General features: G+C 49.2%; 1 protein-coding gene across 2 annotated transcripts in view; it reads right to left on the bottom strand.

Annotated features, from left to right (window-relative positions):
- ADGRL3 (adhesion G protein-coupled receptor L3) overlaps positions 1-17112 on the bottom strand; it is a 643333-nt gene extending 626221 nt beyond the window's left edge. For both annotated transcript variants that reach the window (XM_015412493.1, XM_015412494.1), the window contains exon 1: positions 16955-17112. In XM_015412493.1, the coding sequence (XP_015267979.1) occupies positions 16955-17009 (55 nt within the window). In that variant the 5' untranslated portion in view covers positions 17010-17112. The remainder of the gene's footprint in view (positions 1-16954) is intronic.
- Between the last annotated feature and the right edge of the window lie 1098 nt (positions 17113-18210).

The following is an 18210-nucleotide window of genomic DNA, read 5'->3' as shown; positions in this document are numbered from 1 at the left end:
TCCCAAAGGCACCCACGAGCTCAAAAAAGTTGGAGGCCCTGAGCCCGTCAAGACCCAAAGGAAGAAGGCAAAACACAGAGACAATTTTCTACTTAATTTAGGTTGTAGGAACTGGCCCATTCCACCTCCCCTTTGCTGCAGTCAAGTGAGGGAAGTCGAAGCTGTGAGTGACAGGTCATGGAAGCATCCGGGAATGGTTTGCTTCCCTATTGCCAGGAATGGCTTCTTCTGGGTTTACTTTAGCCAAGGGCCCCCCGCAGCATCGATTGGCAGTTCTGCCTGTGTTTTCTGCTTCTTAGGCTTTCACGAGGAAATAACTTTAGGGGAAAGAATCTCATTTCTTGTAAATTCCCAACTTATCCCCCAAAACAACAGTCATGTAATAAAAGCTGAGCCCCTCTCCTCCATATATGTGTGTGTGTGTGTGTGTGTGTGTGTGTGTGTGTGTGTGTGTGTAAAGGGAAGTGTTTATCACTTCCCCATCTCTGTATGAAAAGCTGAGAGAAGCAAAACACACAAACACATGAAGCGGCTTTATACTGAATCAGACTATCAGTTCATCAAAGTCAGTATCATCTATGCAGCCAGCAGCTCTTCAGGGCTTCAAGCTGAGGTTTTTCACATCACCTGTTCATACCTGATCCAGTCTAATTGGAGAGGCCGCGGACTGAACCTGGGACTCTCAGTCTGCAAAGGAGATGTTCTGCCACTGAGCTATTGCCCCTCCCCAAGAAAAATAAAAATGATCTTTACATTTTCAAAAGTGGAAATAATTTTCAATGGTGCTTAAGCAAGTCAGAAGGTCCAGTGAAGGAGCCCTATGAAGAAAGGTTAAAGCGCTTGGGGCTCTTTAGCTTGGAGAAACGACGGCTGAGAGGTGACACGATCGAGGTTTATAAGATTATGCATGGGAAAGAGCAGGTTGAGCAAGAGGTACTTTTCTCCCTTTCTCACAATACAAGAACTCGTGGGCACTCCATGAAATTGCTGAGCGGTCGGGTTAGAACAGATAAAAGGAAGTACTTCTTCGCCCAAAGAGTGATTAACACGTGGAATTCACTGCCACAGGAGGTGGTGGCAGCTACAAGCATGGACAGCTTCAAGAAGGCATTAGATAAGCATATGGAGCAGAGGTCTATCGGTGGCTATTAGCCACAAGGTATAGATAGGGACTCTGGGGCAAGTGATGCTCTGTATTTTTGGTGCTTGGGGGGGGGCAACAGTGGGAGGGCTTCTAGTGTCCTGGCCCCACTGGTGGACCTCCTGGTGGCACCTGGTATTTTTGGCCACTGTGTGACAGATTGTTGGACTAGATGGGCCATTGGCCTGATCCAACATTGGCTTCTCTTATGTTCTTATGTATGTAGTAGGTGAAGAGTAGGTAATGAAGTCTGGTCTTTCAGGTATCTGAGGCCACACCCTTCCTTCCCCCTTAAAATATTTTAAGGAGATCACAGGATGTAGGGCCTTGTTCCATTTTTTTCTCTCCCAGATAAACTTTGCTGTTGTCTCCAAAGGGAGCCTGAACCAATTCCGGCAACAGCAAACAATCAGGCCCTGAGATGTTTTCTGTGATCCTTCTCCAGCTTCTCTGCTGTAATCAACAGGAGTAGATGTAAACCAACTGGTAAGTTACCTAATGGTTAATATTCTTCATTTTCATAATGAGTGAACATGTGAATGCAATGAAATTGTCCGGGTCTGAGTACTTCTTCACTCAAAGGGCAAATAACGCGTGGAGCTTGCCACCTTGGGACATGGGACCGACCACGGAAGGGTAGTTTTGCTGACTTTCAGCAAAGATTAGACACATTAATGGAGGAGAGGCCAATTAATGGCCATTAGCCACAATGGCTAAAGGGAATCTGCATGTTCAGAGGCAATAATGCCAAGTGTGTGTGTGTGGGGGGGCCAACAGTCGCAGGTGTGGCTTTGGTCTCTTCATGCCCTGCATCAGGTTGGCCACTGTAGGAAACAGAGAACTGGACTCATTCAGCATGTCTGCTCTTAAGTCCTTAACCACTACAACCTGTTTTTGTTTTTTGTGTTAAACATATCCTCAGCCTCATTGTAGGGCTGCCCTAGCCAATATTCTCAACTTCAGTCAGCATAATTTGCATATTATGCAAGCCAGGGGCATTAAGTATGCAAATCTGATGCACCACATTAACAAACCTAATTGGCACAGATGACCCCAAGCGGTGAGTAGTGAACCTCTCACCTCTCTCATCCAGCAAGACAATGAGCAACCGCAGCTCATCGGGGACTCGGAAAGCACAATGAAATGGAGCATGCTTTTGGCCACTGAAGCGCATATGTGCGGTCCAGTTCTCAGAAAGATTTTCACGGGGAAATTAACACTCGTGTCACATTTCCCGCAGGACAGTGAGACGCCTTTTTCCAAAACACAGAAATTATCTCTGGTTTTTGGAGGGAAATGAAAAGGCTCTTAGAGCAGGCTCCACATTTTATGTAGTAATCCTATCTGCTGGAGATATGCCAGTGTTACATCTTCGTTGCTCACAGGAGACACACATTCCTGGACAACTGATGTACATCCTTAAGTATCTCCATACGTGTACTGGGCTACCCCACTGCATTGGGCTTCCCGGTGGAACTTATAAAAGGTCCAAGGGGACAGAATCAGGGCCCGGGTACAAACCCATCCGAGCCTGGATTGGCAGCTGAGGTAAAACCGAAAGGCAGAAGATGGGTAGCTTTATAAAAGCTAACAAGAACAAAGTTTATTCAGAAAGAAACACACAACTGAGGTAAATATTAGCACTTATCTGGGAGTTGTGGGATGTCTAGTTTTACACAGTTCATATCCCTCCCGCAGGAGGGCACTCCCTGAGGCAAGTTTATAATATTTAAAACACAGGGCGAGGCTATAACCCAGAAGGAGGCCTAGAAGGGCCAGGCAGTGCTCGAAGCTGAAAGTCAGCTTGTGGGAGGTCTGTGGCTGGGCATGAAGAAGAAGAAGAGGAGATTGGATTTATACCCCACCCTTCACTACCCGAAGGTGTCTCAGAGCGGCTTACAAACTCCTTTCCCTTCCCCTCCCCACAACAGACACCCTGTGAGGTAGGTGGGGCTGAGAGAGCTCTGACAGAGACTGCTCTTTTTCAAGGACAGCTCTTATCAGAACTATGGCTTGCCCAAGAGGTCATCCAGCCAGGTGCAAGTGGAGGAGTGGGGAATCAAACCCGGTTCTCCCAGATTAGAGTCCGTGCACTTCACCACTACACCAGACTGGCTCTCAAGTTTGGTGTAGTGAAGGGGCTGGTTAGCCATCTCAGCCGCTCTTGGAGGTAAAGGAGTGTTGCTAGGACCGTGGGGACATTGTGCCTGGCGGGCAGATGCTGGAAAAATGGGGTGGGTCCCACTCTTGGGACGGGCCCTTAAGACTATGGCAGAAGGGAGCTGGGAGTGGCCAGCGACATGGGCGAGTCAGACGGGAGTGGGAGCAATGGAGGGTGTGGGAGCAAAGCGAACTGCCTGTGCAAGTCTGCAGCAAGGCTGGCTGACCCAAAGAAAGGTGGATGTCCCCTGTGCGGTGTGCTTTGGGGGGGAGGCCTCACCCAGCTTGTTGTGAGCCCCTATTACCCTCCAGGTGACCCAGGAAGGAGCCGCAACCCCACCCCCTGTTACACCATCTGTCAGCCCCTGTTGGCTGGTTTAAAATTGATGTTTATTTAGAAAAATGCTATGCTACAACATGCGTTTTTTTGTGGGTCGCAGCAAAAGCAGGGGCAACCCCCCCCCCCAATTTCCCTATGAAGTTGTTTCAGATGGTAGACAATTGCAATCCAATTGGCTGGGAGCACTCATGTGGCCAGCCCGGAAAACAATGCCTTCACCCTAAGCTGGCTTTGCTGGCACTCAGTGATCATGACTGAATGAGGAGAGAAGCCCTATCTGAGCAAGGTGTGGGAGCACAGCAACAGCAAATAGGGCTGGGAATGTTTGGAGAGGTAAGGGACAATGTTTTGGTCGCTCTCTCATATGCAAAAGGTTGAGGGTACACATTAGGTGTGACCAGGGCTCTTTTTGTAAAAAAAAGCCCAGCAGGAACTCATTAGCATAATAGGCCACACCCAACAGCAGGAACCTATTAGCATATTGGGCCACACCCCTGACAGCACCGCTCATTAGCACATTAGGTTGCACCCCCATGTTACCAGAAGTGTGCTCATCCAGCCACACCCACCTTTTGCTTCTTATTCTGTTTACCTTGTTTGTTGTCAAAACCCAGGGCTTTTTTTGTAGCAGGAACTCCTTTGCATGTTTATTTGCCACACACCCCTAATGTAGCCAATCCTAATGAGTTTCTGTTGTTGGGTGTGGCCTATTATGCTAATGAGTTCCTGCTGGGCGTGGCCAACTCAGGAGCCAGCTGGAACTCCGTTCCTGTGTGTTCTTGCCCAAAAATAGCCCTGGGTGTGACCAATGTTAGAGGGAAGTCTTGTGAGCAAAAATTCTACTTTACGAGCTACTGGCATTAAAGTTGTGAGCGAGCCATTTGGCTACTGCATAAATTAGTTTGGTCCGGGGCCCTCCTTCCTGAGCTAAGATAAAAATGTGTGAGCCGGAGTCTAAAAAACTGTGAACTAGCAAGCACGAACTCAGCTTAGAGGGAACATTGGGTGTGACCTATTTTTTAAAAAAACCTATCCATAGCCCCGCGTAGATATGTAACAATGGAAATGCTCCGACATTTCTGATTTGTAACCAATGGGAAAAAGCTCTTCACTTCATGCTAGATAATGTTCTCTCTCCATAGAATGGAATATGCCTGTCATAAACCTCACTTTGGCAATTAATGTAGTTTTTACTTAAGCTAGTATGGAAAACAATTACATATAATTTTAAAACCTGCCTTCTGCTTGTTAAACAGAAGCAGTCGCACAATACTTTGACTTTCTGAGTGTTTCTAACTCCACAGTAGGGGTGATGGTTATGCGAATACATATGAGATTAGCGATTCCCTTGAAGTCATGGAAGACTAACATTGTGCAGTTGTCACAGGTCTGACCTCTGAACTTGGACTGAACTTTCCCTGGAGCACCATATGTTGGCTGATGGACTCCCGTCTCTGTCATGGCAAATCCCATCAAGGTAATGTCAAAACTAAACATGTTCTTCCCTCTGTACAATTTCCACTGATTTTTATTCTCCCTCATAAACATTCTGGCAATATAAACTTCTTATTACAGAACATGGAAATCAACCCCACACCTCATTTCAGAACACAAGACAACTAACAACACAACACAGTCCATGCCTGATTAAAAATACTTGCAACCAGCTAGCACAAATGGAGATATTAAACAGATGGGCTAGCTCGCCCGACGAGAAATAAACACGCCACGCTACAGAACAGTTACAGCGAATATTTGTGGCGCTCTGTAAATGGAATGCGTTTTGCATTTCTCAGATCCGCGGAATCCAAAACTGTTGTTCCATTTATAAATTTGATTAACTGGGTGGATTAAACCAATACGAACAGAGTGCAAAACAGATTTATTAAGGGCATTTTGTAGAAAGGTGACTTTTATTTACTTACAGTATATATAAATCTTTCCTCCTTTTTTAAGTGTTCCCACAATGATGTACAATAAAAATGCATTAAGGCATCAAGAAATGATAGAATCCCATAAAAACCAGTAAACTAAAACCAACATTATAAACCTTAAGAGATGAGAAGGAAATATAACAAACAGTCTTAAACTCCAGAAGAACAAAAGCATTTCTAAGCATCCTTCATCTGGGGTGGGGGAAAGCTACAACTGCCCCATGTCCTCACAGTGGAAACAATCTCAGAACCCCACCTGCTGCGGAAAAGGGTTGATATAAAAGTTGCTAGCCCAAGATGCAATTACGACCAACAACTTAGACAGCTTTAAAAGGGGATTACACAAATTCACCCAAAGTGCAGGTTCCATCAACGATTATTAACCACAACAGCTAAATGGAACCTCCAGGTTGAGAGGCAGTTTACATCTGAATACAGACTCCTGGAGTCAAAAGGTGAAGGAAGGAACAATGCTTTTATGGCCACTGTTGGAAGCAGCCTGTTGAACTAGATGGTCCAAACTAGCGGGGATCTTGTGCCAAATCCTTCCCCAAGTATCCTGGACACAGCTTAGCATAGTACAGGACGGTTTATTTCTTTTACAACATTTATACTCCATACTTAGGGTTGCCACAGGTCCCTCCTGGTGCACTTACTAGAAGCAGCAGGGAGGCCCATCTAATGTACAGTGGCGTGTCTCCGTCATTGCCCACATGACCCAGAAATGATGTCACCCTGTCCAGAACATTGGGGCAACAATCTGGTATTTGGGTAAAAACTCTATGGTAAATTTGACTTTTACCATAGAGTTTTTGCCTAAATACTAGACTGTCACCCTGATGTCCTGGATGTCTTATTTTATCTTATTGTCTTTCCTGTTTTTGCAACCGGAGTCATAAACAGCAAGACGTCCCGGATATGATGACATCACTTCTGGGTCACATGGGCAGTAACGTAGGCACGTTGGATGGATCCCCCTCTTTTGGGGGGTAAGTCCTCCCCACCAGCCAGCTGATCGGTGGCAGGGAGGTGGGGCCTGTCAGTGGAGGACCCCCACCTCCACCGGGGGTCTGGAAACCCTCGCCATATTTCCACCATGGAAACTGATCCTCAGGGCAGGTTATAAAAACTTTCAAAGAATGAAAACAGCAGTGTTAACAATAAAAATAATCACCAATCAAAAAGGGAAGTCTTTAATCCCTCAATTATCAGCATCATTTAGAAGAAGAAGAAGAAGAAGAAGAAGAAGAAGAAGAAGAAGAAGAAGAAGAAGAAGAAGAAGAAGAAGAAGAGCACATTATTTATTTTTTATTTTACAAAATTAATATACCACCTTTCTGCCCTCACAAGGTCACCGAGGCAGCAAACAACTGAGGGGTGACATGATAGAGGTTTACAGAATTATGCATGGGATAGAGAAGGCAGAGAAAGAAGTACTTTTCTCCCTTTTTCACAATACAAAATCTCATGGGCACTCAATGAAACAGACTTTCTGGGGGGGAAAGAGAGGTGCTCTCTGGCTCTGCATGGCCATTGTAGCTGGCTCTTTGCGCCAGACAGCTGCACAGGAATACTTTGCTCCTTCCCCGTACCCTCCACCACTCAGGGGCTCTGGGCTGGATGGAAAGTTGGGGGACCCTGCCAGTAAGTTGGGGGGCTTAGCCCCAAGATGCCCCACTGTAGCTACGTGGTTCTTTCCATCTAACCTTGGGGAGCTGGTGGAGATTCTGACCTGCTGCTTTGGTATCTGCAATGTGAAATGAGCAAACTGAAGTGTGATGACTGACCTGGGTGGGCGGGTGTTGTATTGATATTCAGTGGGGCTATACTCCCCTAGAAAAGGCAGGTTCATTGCTTGGGGATGCTCTTGGTCTTACTGCTACTTCTGGTGGCTCCTGGGCGCCTTTGGTTACCTGTGGTTGGTTTACCAGTTGAAAGACTGGTGGGATCTGGCCATGGTCACTTATGTCTTAGTGATATCAGAATTAGACTACTGCTAATATGCTGTACCTGGGACTACCTTTGAAGACTGTTCAGAAACTAAAACTGGTCTAGAACATGGCTCCAATAGTGTTAGTAGGTGCACGTTACAGGAACCTGTTGCTCCTTATTTTGTTCATTCTCCATTGGTTGCAATTTTGTTTTGGGGCCCAGTTCACGAGAAAGCTCTGTCTAAGCACCAAATGTGTAATGTATCGGAATCCTCACTTGAATCGGCCCATTTACATTCAATGTTAAGCTTCAAGCCAGACCAGGGCTCCTCTGAGCGAACTTCCTATTGGTCGCTTCGTAACAGCGACCAATCAGAACGATACCATTCCCTAGGAGGGAAAGACTCCCATTGGTCTTTATTCTAGCAATCTCATTGGTTGTTAAATGTAAATAGGCGTGGCTACATTAGCCCGGTTATGTTTAAAAGGAGCATAAGCTCCCACTGTTTTCTGTTCTGGTTTCTTACTGAGTTGAGTGCTTGTTCGTTACTTCCAATAAAGCTGAATCACTTGCTGAATCACTCTAAGAGTCCTTTGTTAGCGCGATCTAACAATTGGCGACGAGGATGGGATGTTAGAGCAGGTAGGCAGCCCTGCGGACATCCACACTTCGGACTCGGAAGAAAGCGGGCAAAGCACAGCAGCCGATCCCGGGCAGAGCACAGCAGCCGATCCGGCGGAGGCGCCACCAGCTCCGGTGCCCAAGTCTCCCCCGATGGCTGGAAGCCAGAAGTTCGAGTGCTTCGAACCCTCCTCAGAAGACTGGGACTCCTACCTGTCCAGGTTCGAGTTCCATCTGGAGACCCACGACATCACCGATGAGGCGAAGAAACGAGCATGCCTCCTGAGTTCCTGCGGGAAGGGGACCTTCGACATAGCCAGGTCGTTGGTGGCCCCAACTGATATAAAGACTGTCACCTACGCTGACATCACGGAGAAGCTTAAGGCTCACTATTCTCCACAACCGTCGGAGATCGCCTGCCGGCACGCTTTTTACAAGCGGAACCAGGCCGGAGGCGAGACCATCGCAGATTTCGTGGCGGCCCTTCGCAAAGCCGCACGGCCATGTAATTTCCACAACGTGGAGGAAGCCCTCAGAGACCGTCTCGTCTGCGGTCTCAAAGATGAAAGGCTGCAACAGAGGCTGTTCGCCCGCACCACCCTGACCTGGGCAGTGGCCTACGAAGAGGCCGTGGCCGCGGAAGCAGCGGAGAAGTCCACGAAGGAGGTCCGCCAGCGGGTGGCAGAGCCCAGTATACACGCTCAACGAGACAGCGAGGGCGAAGACGCGGATGATGACGTCAACGCGGTTCGAGGCAAGCGGACCCCAGCGAAGACTACCAACGTCAAGCCTTGCTCCGGTTGTGGCGGGAAGCACCAGCGCGGCTCCTGTTGGGCTCGTGATGTCGACTGCAGAGCGTGTGGGCGGCGTGGTCATCTGGCCAGAGTCTGCAGATCAGCGAAGAAGGATCCCTCAACTAACAACCGGTCAGCGCAGAGGGGCACTCCAGTCAGCACCCAAGGCAAGACCCGTTCCTCAGCATCGGAAGCAAGCTGCCAGTTGACGGCGACCTTGTCGAGCGCATCGGCCGTAAATCGCACCAGCAGCCAGGGCAAGATCACCGTGACTCCACTCCTCGACGGCCGACCCTGTACAATGGAGGTGGACTCAGGATCGTCCGTGACGGTGATTTCTGCCGCGTCCTGGCGCCAGTTGTTCCCGAACCGAAGCCGGCGGCGGCTCCAGCCTGCGGGAACCAGAGTGTCCGACTTCCAGGGCAACCGAATTCCCTTGGCCGGACGGGACTCTGTTACTGTTGAGTATAAGGGGAAATGTGTTAAACTGTCATTCCTGATTGCAGAGGGAGACCGGGTTAACCTGCTAGGGTTAGATTGGTTTGAGCCATTGGGCATCGGTATTTCTGGGATTAACAGGATGTCTGAAAATAAATGGGGCATGCTGTACGACCTGTTCCCTGATGTATTTGCCGAAGGGTTGGGAAGGTACAAGGGCCCCCCGGTTGCGTTTGACTTAGATCCGTCAGTCAAACCTATTAGGTTGAAGTATCGGAAAGTACCTGTGTCTCTCAAACATAAGGTGGAAAAAGAGATTGACAAACTAGTTGAGCAAGGGGTTTTAGAGCCAGTACCATACAGCAAATGGGAGACCCCGATCGTAACCCCTGTCAAATCAGATGGGTCCATACGACTATGCGCCGATTACAAATGTACGATTAACAAGGCGCTGCAGCAACATTCGTACCCGGTCCCGGTAATAAGCCACATTTTGGCTTCCCTGGGGGGTGGCAAGATTTTCGCCAAATTTGACCTGGCCCAGGCATACCAGCAGTTGCCTGTCACCCCGGAGGCTGCCGAGGCCCAAACAATTGTAACCCACCAAGGGGCTTTTAAAGTGAACAGGCTGCAATTCGGGGTCAACGTAGCACCTGGGATTTTTCAGGGCCTCATGGAACGTCTACTAAGGGGGGTACCTGGCACAGTGCCCTATTTTGACGACGTGCTGATTGCGGGCGGGTCTGAACAGGAACTACTGGACCGGGTTAAAGAGGTCCTCAGGCGTTTTCAAAATGCCGGTCTCAGAGTTAAGCGCTCAAAATGCACGCTCGGGGTGGAAAGTGTGGACTTCCTGGGGTTTCGCATTGACGCAGAGGGAGTCCACCCCACGGATGAGAAGGTATCCGCGATCCAAAACGCCCCCAGGCCGGTGAGTAAGAAGGAGCTCCAATCCTTTTTAGGACTCCTGAATTTTTATCATGCGTTTTTACCGCATAAGGCATCAGTGGCGGCCCCTTTGCACGCGCTTTTGCACAAGGAGGCAAAATGGAAGTGGGGGCAGGCCGAGGAAAAGGCTTTTGTGGGAGTCAAGGAGCTGCTGACATCTAATGCCGTACTCACGCATTATGATGAACACAAGCTCCTGGTGTTAGCTGCTGACGCTTCACCTTTTGGAGTAGGCGCAGTTTTAAGCCATCTGATGCCTGATGGGAGCGAAGCGCCTATCGCTTTTTATTCTAGATCACTATCTGCGGCAGAGCGGAACTATGCCCAGATAGACAAGGAGGGTCTGGCGTTGGTAGCGGCTGTCAAAAAGTTCCATGATTTTATTTTTGGCAGACGATTTTTGCTGGTCACTGACCACAAGCCGCTACTGGGGATTTTTGCGCCCGATAAGCAATTGCCTAATATCATGTCCCCACGCATGCTTAGATGGGCGATCTTTTTGCAGGCTTACGATTTTGACTTGGAGCACCGGCCTGGGAAAGCGATTGGGCATGCGGATGCCCTCAGCCGGTGCCCGGTGCCTGACATTGGCGCAGACCCTGCCCCCGCCTGTGAGGTCTTGGCAATTGAGGAGCTTCCTCGACCCCCGGTATCATCCAGGGATATCGCGAACCATACTGCTAAGGACAGCGTGTTGTCAAGAGTGCTGAACTGGGTTTGGAGGGGGTGGCCGGTAGGGGGCCTAGAGCCAGAATTCAGGCCATACAAAGCCCGCCAAAAGGAGCTTTCAATCTCGAAAGGGTGCATTCTCTGGGGGAACAGAGTGATAATTCCCGACAAACTTAGAAAGACTGTGTTGGATTCCCTGCATGAAGGTCACCCTGGCATGGTGCACATGAAGGCACTAGCCAGGGGGTATGTGTGGTGGCCGGGGCTGGATGCAGAGATTGAAGAGTGGGTTCACGTGTGCTCAAAATGTCAGCAAAATAGACCTGACCCCCCTCAGGCGCCACCGCAGCATTGGGAACCCACAGGTAGACCCTGGTCAAGGGTCCACATTGATTTTGCTGGCCCCATACAAGGGCAAATGTTCCTAATTGTTGTCGATTCAATGTCAAAATGGTTGGAGGTGGTTCTGATGCACGCAACCACTTCCCTGGCGGTAATTCATGCCCTACGCCGGCTGTTCGCATCACACGGACTGCCGGACACACTGGTCAGTGATAACGGGCCACAATTCACTTCCCAGGAGTTTGGTAAATTCCTAGCAGACAATGGCATTCGCCATGTAACGTCAGCACCATTCCACCCCGCATCTAATGGGCAAGCAGAGAGGATGGTCCGCACGGCTAAAGAGGCCCTGAGCAAACTTAATGAGGGGGACTGGAATGTCAGGCTGGCTGATTTTCTATTGAGACAGCACACTACGCCATCTAGTGTCACGGGCAAAAGTCCTGCGGAATTGCTAATGGGGAGGCGCCTAACGACCAGGTTAAACAGACTGCACCCAGATCTGAACGATCGTGAGCCTGACCAAAGAAATGGGCAAGCGTGTGTGCGCATATTCCAGGCGGGAGACAAAGTGTTTGCACGGAACTATGCATCTGGGCACTTGTGGGTTCCCGGGGTGGTGTCAGATAGTATTGGCACTCGCATGTATGTGGTACAGCTGGCCGATGGTCGAAAGTGGCGGCGCCACATAGACCAGCTTAAGAGACGTTGGGCGAAGGACAGCGCCGACTCTCCAACGGCCGAGTCCTCAGACTTTGATTTCAGACCTCCCGACATGGAGGTGAGTACGGGCCTACCTAGTACTGTCCCGATGACAGGGCATACCCCTGGCCTCGGAACCACTAACCCAGACGTAAGTGAGCCTGATACAGGTTGCGCAGAACCTAGGGCTGACACCCAGCAGAACTTACCCTCTGAGCCTGCACAGCCCCGCAGGTCTCAGCGTGAGCGGCGAGCGCCATCGTACCTGGCTGATTATGACTGCAATAAAGTATTTGGTTTTGACTAATGTATGTATTATCGATCAACTGTAAATATTTTAAACGATGGTGTTGTCTTAACTTAGGGGGGAGGAATTGTAATGTATCGGAATCCTCACTTGAATCGGCCCATTTACATTCAATGTTAAGCTTCAAGCCAGACCAGGGCTCCTCTGAGCGAACTTCCTATTGGTCGCTTCGTAACAGCGACCAATCAGAACGATACCATTCCCTAGGAGGGAAAGACTCCCATTGGCCTTTATCCTAGCAATCTCATTGGTTGTTAAATGTAAATAGGCGTGGCTACATTAGCCCGGTTATGTTTAAAAGGAGCATAAGCTCCCACTGTTTTCTGTTCTGGTTTCTTACTGAGTTGAGTGCTTGTTCGTTACTTCCAATAAAGCTGAATCACTTGCTGAATCACTCTAAGAGTCCTTTGTTAGCGCGATCTAACAAAATGGTCATCATTAGAGGGCCTTCTCCGTCACCTGAAGTCTATTGGGTGGCTATGACAGGGTCTTCTCTATAGGAGAAGGTGTTGGCATCCTCTCCCAAGGGAAGGCCGCCTGGCCTCATCATTGATGATTTCCCATTACTTGCTACAGATGGTCCTCTTTAGTAGGGATTATCTGGTTGTATTGTGGAGCTTTAAAAAACACAGTCTTTTATGCTGGCTGATGAACCCGCTCAACCACCAGGGCTGACTCTGCTTGGCTTCTGAGACCTCAACAAATGAAACTAGCTTGGGCTATTCAGCTCTGGGAACAGGGAACTGGCAGGTCCGACTGGCAGCCATTTTCTGTGGGAACTGGAAGGTCTGACTGGCAGCCATTTTCTGTTTGCTTGCCTGGGAGTGAAAGTGAAAGTAAGTCTGCCATGAGGCTCCAGAGAACCAAGATGGCCACCACCCTTTCCCCGGTCCTTCTATGGCCTTCCCTGGGCCTTCTAGCTCCCTGTCTGTTCCATGGGAACTTTCTCTCTGAAGGGGAAAAAGGAGGGGGGGGAGGCTCTTTAATCCACTCCAGCCTGTCCCAGGTTGGGGAGGTTGGAAGCCCCAGGAAATAATTTCCTCTTCATCCTCCCTGAATAGCTCAGGGGGTTGCTTGGGGGTTTTCCCCAGTCTACCACCCTGCCCTCCTTCGCCTCCAGTCTAGGTTTTTTGGCCTCGTAAGGGCTTACCATGATTCTGGCGAGGGCTAGAGGCTCCCGGCTTCTCTGTTCCACCGCATGCCGGGTCCTCTGAGACCGGGGAGTTTGCTGGGTCTGCAGCGCCGCCGCAGTCTCCTTGCAGACTCAGACGCTTCCCCTGATGTGCATTGGTTGGGGAGGCGACCTCCAGCCACAGGCTGGTCCCGGTGGGAGTCTGCGTACACAGCCTTGGCTGCTGGGGATCTCCCAGTGCCACCGGCTTCATTTGTGGTTTGCCACCAACTGCAGCTCAAAATAATGAAGAGGGAGGGTCTCTCCCTTCTCCCTCTCTTCTTCTCATTCCTGGATCACTGTGCTCTACAGAGTGCCTGTGAAACACGTCCTGCTCAAGCAACAAGGCCAGTAAGACTGCGATGTTCCCAGGGGATAGGCCCCTCCCCTTCCTGGATTGATCTGAGGAAACCGACCTTGTTCCAGAGGGAGGAGCCTATTCCCAAGAGTAAGGACTGCCCCATTCCCAGGACAACTGGAGAATTGGGCAAAATTGCCCTTCCCCTCCATCTTCTACCTAGGGTTGCCAAGTCCAACTTACCTTGCCGGCGGGAGACTCTGGGGTGGCTCCCGGTGTGTGTGTGCGCACACGCTTTGCATAGAGTTTTCCCTTGTATGGCCGTGGCCCCGCCCCCAGCGTGCCCAGCGTCATAACATCACTTCTCTGTGACGTGTATGCTGGGGCGGGGTTCCCCCCGGGGCCCAATTCCCCGGCGTCAAGGAACGGGCCTCTGGGGCGGGGGGATTTCCGCCCCCCGGGGGGACTTGGCAGCCCTACTTCTACCAGCAGAGTTTCTTCTCTCTCTCTCTTTTTGGTATTGTAATATGTGCATGTGTGAGTGGGTGCACACCTGGAAGTTACAGCGACCTCTGGTGACTGACCCCCACTGGGGGGCCTGGACGATATTCAGAGAGGTGGCTGAATCAAGCCTGCCCCTGTCCTCCAGACTGCTGGTGTTCCAAGGAGGCCTCCCATCCAAGGACTTGCCAGAGTCGACCCTGCTTAGCTTCCGGGATCTGACGAGATCGGGCTTGCCTGGGCTGTCCAGGTCAGGGCTGCCAGCTGTGCCCGGGAAGTCCCACCGGTGGAACAGGGAGAAGTGACCACTTCACCAAACTGCAGCCCCTGCACCTAATTGTGGCATTTTGTCCACGGGGTTCCAGCAACTCCTGGCAATACCTTCTGGGGGGGTCACAAAGGGCTGCTGTGGTAAACACCGCCCCTAGCTGAGTGAGGTGGGGCAAAAGTGACAGGAGATGGGACTGTGAATGTGTGGAGAGATAAGGGGCTTTGGGGAGAAGGTCTTGGTCCCCACAAGACGACCCCCCTCTCACTCCCAGGAGGCTGAGGGTAAACATTACACGTGACCATTGATAGCTTCACCATCCACAACAATCACGTAGTCCAATTTTGAAAACCCATCTATAGCCCTGTGCAGTTGTGTAACAATGGAAGTGCTCCAGTGTTGATGATTTGTGATCAATGGGGAGAAAAGCTCTTCGCTTAATGCTAGAAAATGTTCTCTCTCAATAGAATGGGACGTGCCTGCCATAAATCTCACTCTCGGCAATTAATGTAGTTTTTATTTAAGCCAATGTGGAAAAGAATTACATATTATTTGAAAGCCTGCCTTCTGCATGTTAAACAGAAGCAACCATACAATAGTTTTACTTGTTGAGTGTTCCTAGCCTCACTGAAGAGGTGATGGCTATGCAAATACACACGAGATCGGCAATTCCTTTGAATTCAGGGAAGACTAACAGTGCACAGTTGCCAAACAACCGGTCTCTGAACCCAGACTGAGCTTTCCCCAGAGCACCATATGTTGGTTAATGGAAATACCAGGATCCTGCACATAACTGGAGCAATGAGACCCCAGCATCATCTTCTGGGACCTACCCACCAGAAGAAGACAGGAAACATTCTGCTTCCGTAAAGGTTCATAATATACAGCTGATCCCCCCCCCCAAAAAAAAATACTGATCTGGAGTACGGTGAAATCCTGAATTTCCCTCTTTTACATTTCAAAAGAACATCACGATAGTTCTTACTGCTATGATGGTTACTTTACGAAAATCCACAAAACGTTTCTTGAGAGCTTTTGTGCATTCGGAAATCTTCCCATGGAAAAGTACAGAAATGGCACCAGGTGCCTTATTTGGCCTTCTGAGATTTCATTTTTTTGTAACAAAACAAAACCAAGCTACCTGTCATGCTTGCAAAAGCACATGAACACATATGAAGGTGCCTGAAACTGAATCAGACCACTCTGTTGGGGTCAGTATTGTCCACTCAGACTGGCAGCAGCTCTCCAGGGTCTCGGGGAGAGGTCTTTTGTATCACCTGATCCTTTTAACTGGAGATGCTGGGGATTGAACCTGGGACCTTCTGCATGCCAAGCAGATGCTCTACCTCAGAGCCAAAGCCCCACCATGCAGTGGTCAGGGCTGCACTATCCACCAATGCCCTTTCCCTTGACTGAATAAAAGGTCCAACCATAAGAAGATGAAACAAAATTGCATTAAAAAAAACAAACAGAATAGTTTGATGCAGAATCAACAAGCGGGTGCAAACTTACTCTGTTTACATAATTTAAACAGTTGCATTCAAGTCCAGTAGCACCTGAGAGACCAACAAGAGTTTTAGTGGGTAAGCTTCCAAGAGTCAAAGCTCCCTTCCTCAGCCATGAATAGGAATGGAGAACTCCGAGTCTTTTTATCCCAGCCAGAAGGCAGGAGGGGTGTTGTAAGGAATGTTTTAAAGGATGCAGAGGTGCCATCCACATTGCAATCAGCTTGTTTAGAGCAGAGGGGAAAGGCTTCGGGGCAGAAAATTATCCTCCATAGTGAGATAAGAATCCTGCGTCCCTATTTGGCCCTGGGGGGATGGGGTGGAGTCCATTGTTCTGAACATGTGAATTAACTCAATAACTTAAACATGTCTGCTGATCCTGATTTTTCTCAGCACCCCCTTTGGAGGCCGTGGCCAAATGCACATCTGAATGACCCATGATTCCACACAAGGTAGCCTCAGTCTAAATCTCATGCTGCTGATCCAGCGACCCACAGCTCTGGGCTTGGCTCACTTTCCAGGAATCATTTGTGATCACCACCAACCCCCCCCCCACCCCGCTTCCCAGAGCCTTTCCCCATGTTCAGAATGCTTGAAAGAACGTCAATTTCTTTGCCTTTATACATTGGCCAAGAGCGCTTGCCCCTGGCTAGCGAGTTTATGGATCCTGCATTTGTTACTATGTGTTTTTTTCCCTTTTTAAAATGATCTGACATGCCCCGTTTCCAGTATAATCCATACCCTTTTGCTCAGAGCTGCAAATTAGTGGGAGATGCACAGTCATTGAAAAATAAAACGTTGTGTTGGGTCCTATTTCTACCGCCGGAGGGGGGGGGGAGCAAGCAGAGATGGATAAAGCTCCACGTCCTTCCATGCCACCTACCGTGGATCGTTGGCGCCAAGAGCATTGTGAGGAAGAACAGCTGTAGAGGCCACATGACTGTGGGACAGGACTTCGGGGTACTTCAGCAAGGAAAGTTTCCGAAAGAAATGGGAAAAATGAAGGTCCCTCTGCCGATAATCCTCCTGGAGAGATCCGCTTTAATCCAAATTAAGATGCGGGGGGGGGGGGGGCTAGCCCCCAGGCCACGGCACTCGCACCCAATATCCCCGACTCAAGATCTAAAAAGAAACAGGAAGGGAAAGATTAGGCGGGATCCCTGCTGCGACCGATACACTGTTGACACAAGAAGGCAAAGGACACAAATCCTGGTAATTGGAGCGAGCCCCTAATGAGGCCATGGATCTACACACAAATCTATCCTCTCCACAGGCCTCTCTCCTGTGTTGTCTTCCATCACACCTTCCCGCCAAGGAAAACCACATTTGGGACCCCCCTCCTCCCATTCCAAAGGACACAAACGAGATACCTGATGAGGATGGGTTTGCTGCTACTGTATTTCTCAAGTAATCTCGCAACCACATTCCTAATGCCGTGCTGGGGATTTTACAAGCAAACATACACAAAAGGATCAGGAAATGGCCGCTTAGACCCTGCTGGGGTCCCTCCCTTCCCCAAACCCCGCCCTCCTCAGGTTCCACCCCCAAAATCTCCAGCTATTTACCAACCCGGAGCCGGCAACCCTATCTCCCGCTATCTCCCGCTATTACAATGGATCTCCAGACAATCAAGATCACTACCACCGGGCCCAGATGGCATACCGGCGGAATTCTTTAAAGTGTTTGAAGAACAACTGCTATCTCCACTGAAGATGGTGATCCAGAATGTAGAGGATCTAGGGAAAGTACCCGACTCATGGAACCAGGCAGCCATAGCACTAATACCTAAAAGTAGAGACGGAGAAGAACCAGATAAAAAATTATAGACCCATATCACTTTTGAACATAGATTATAAAATATTTGCAACCATCCTGGCTACCAGATTGAAAAGAGTCTTAACACAAACAATCCATCATGACCAATCAGGGTTTCTACCCAAAAGATCAATGAAAAACAATATAAGAACGGTCATTAATGTGTTAGAGTATTATGAACTCCAACCAGGGAAACAACTAGCATTAATGTGTCTAGACGCAGAAAAGGCCTTCGATAATCTATCATGGTCCTTCCTTTTGCAAAAACTAGAGTCAACGGAGTGTGGCGATAAGTTTAGAAAGATGATCAAAGCAATATATGAA

This window comes from Gekko japonicus, unplaced genomic scaffold (genome assembly GCF_001447785.1).
Source record: "Gekko japonicus isolate JY-2015 unplaced genomic scaffold, Gekko_japonicus_V1.1 scaffold74, whole genome shotgun sequence".
In the NCBI taxonomy this organism is placed as follows: domain Eukaryota; kingdom Metazoa; phylum Chordata; class Lepidosauria; order Squamata; family Gekkonidae; genus Gekko; species Gekko japonicus.
The sequence above is the reverse complement of the archived record's forward strand: the minus strand, read 5'-3'. Positions and strand labels throughout refer to the sequence as shown.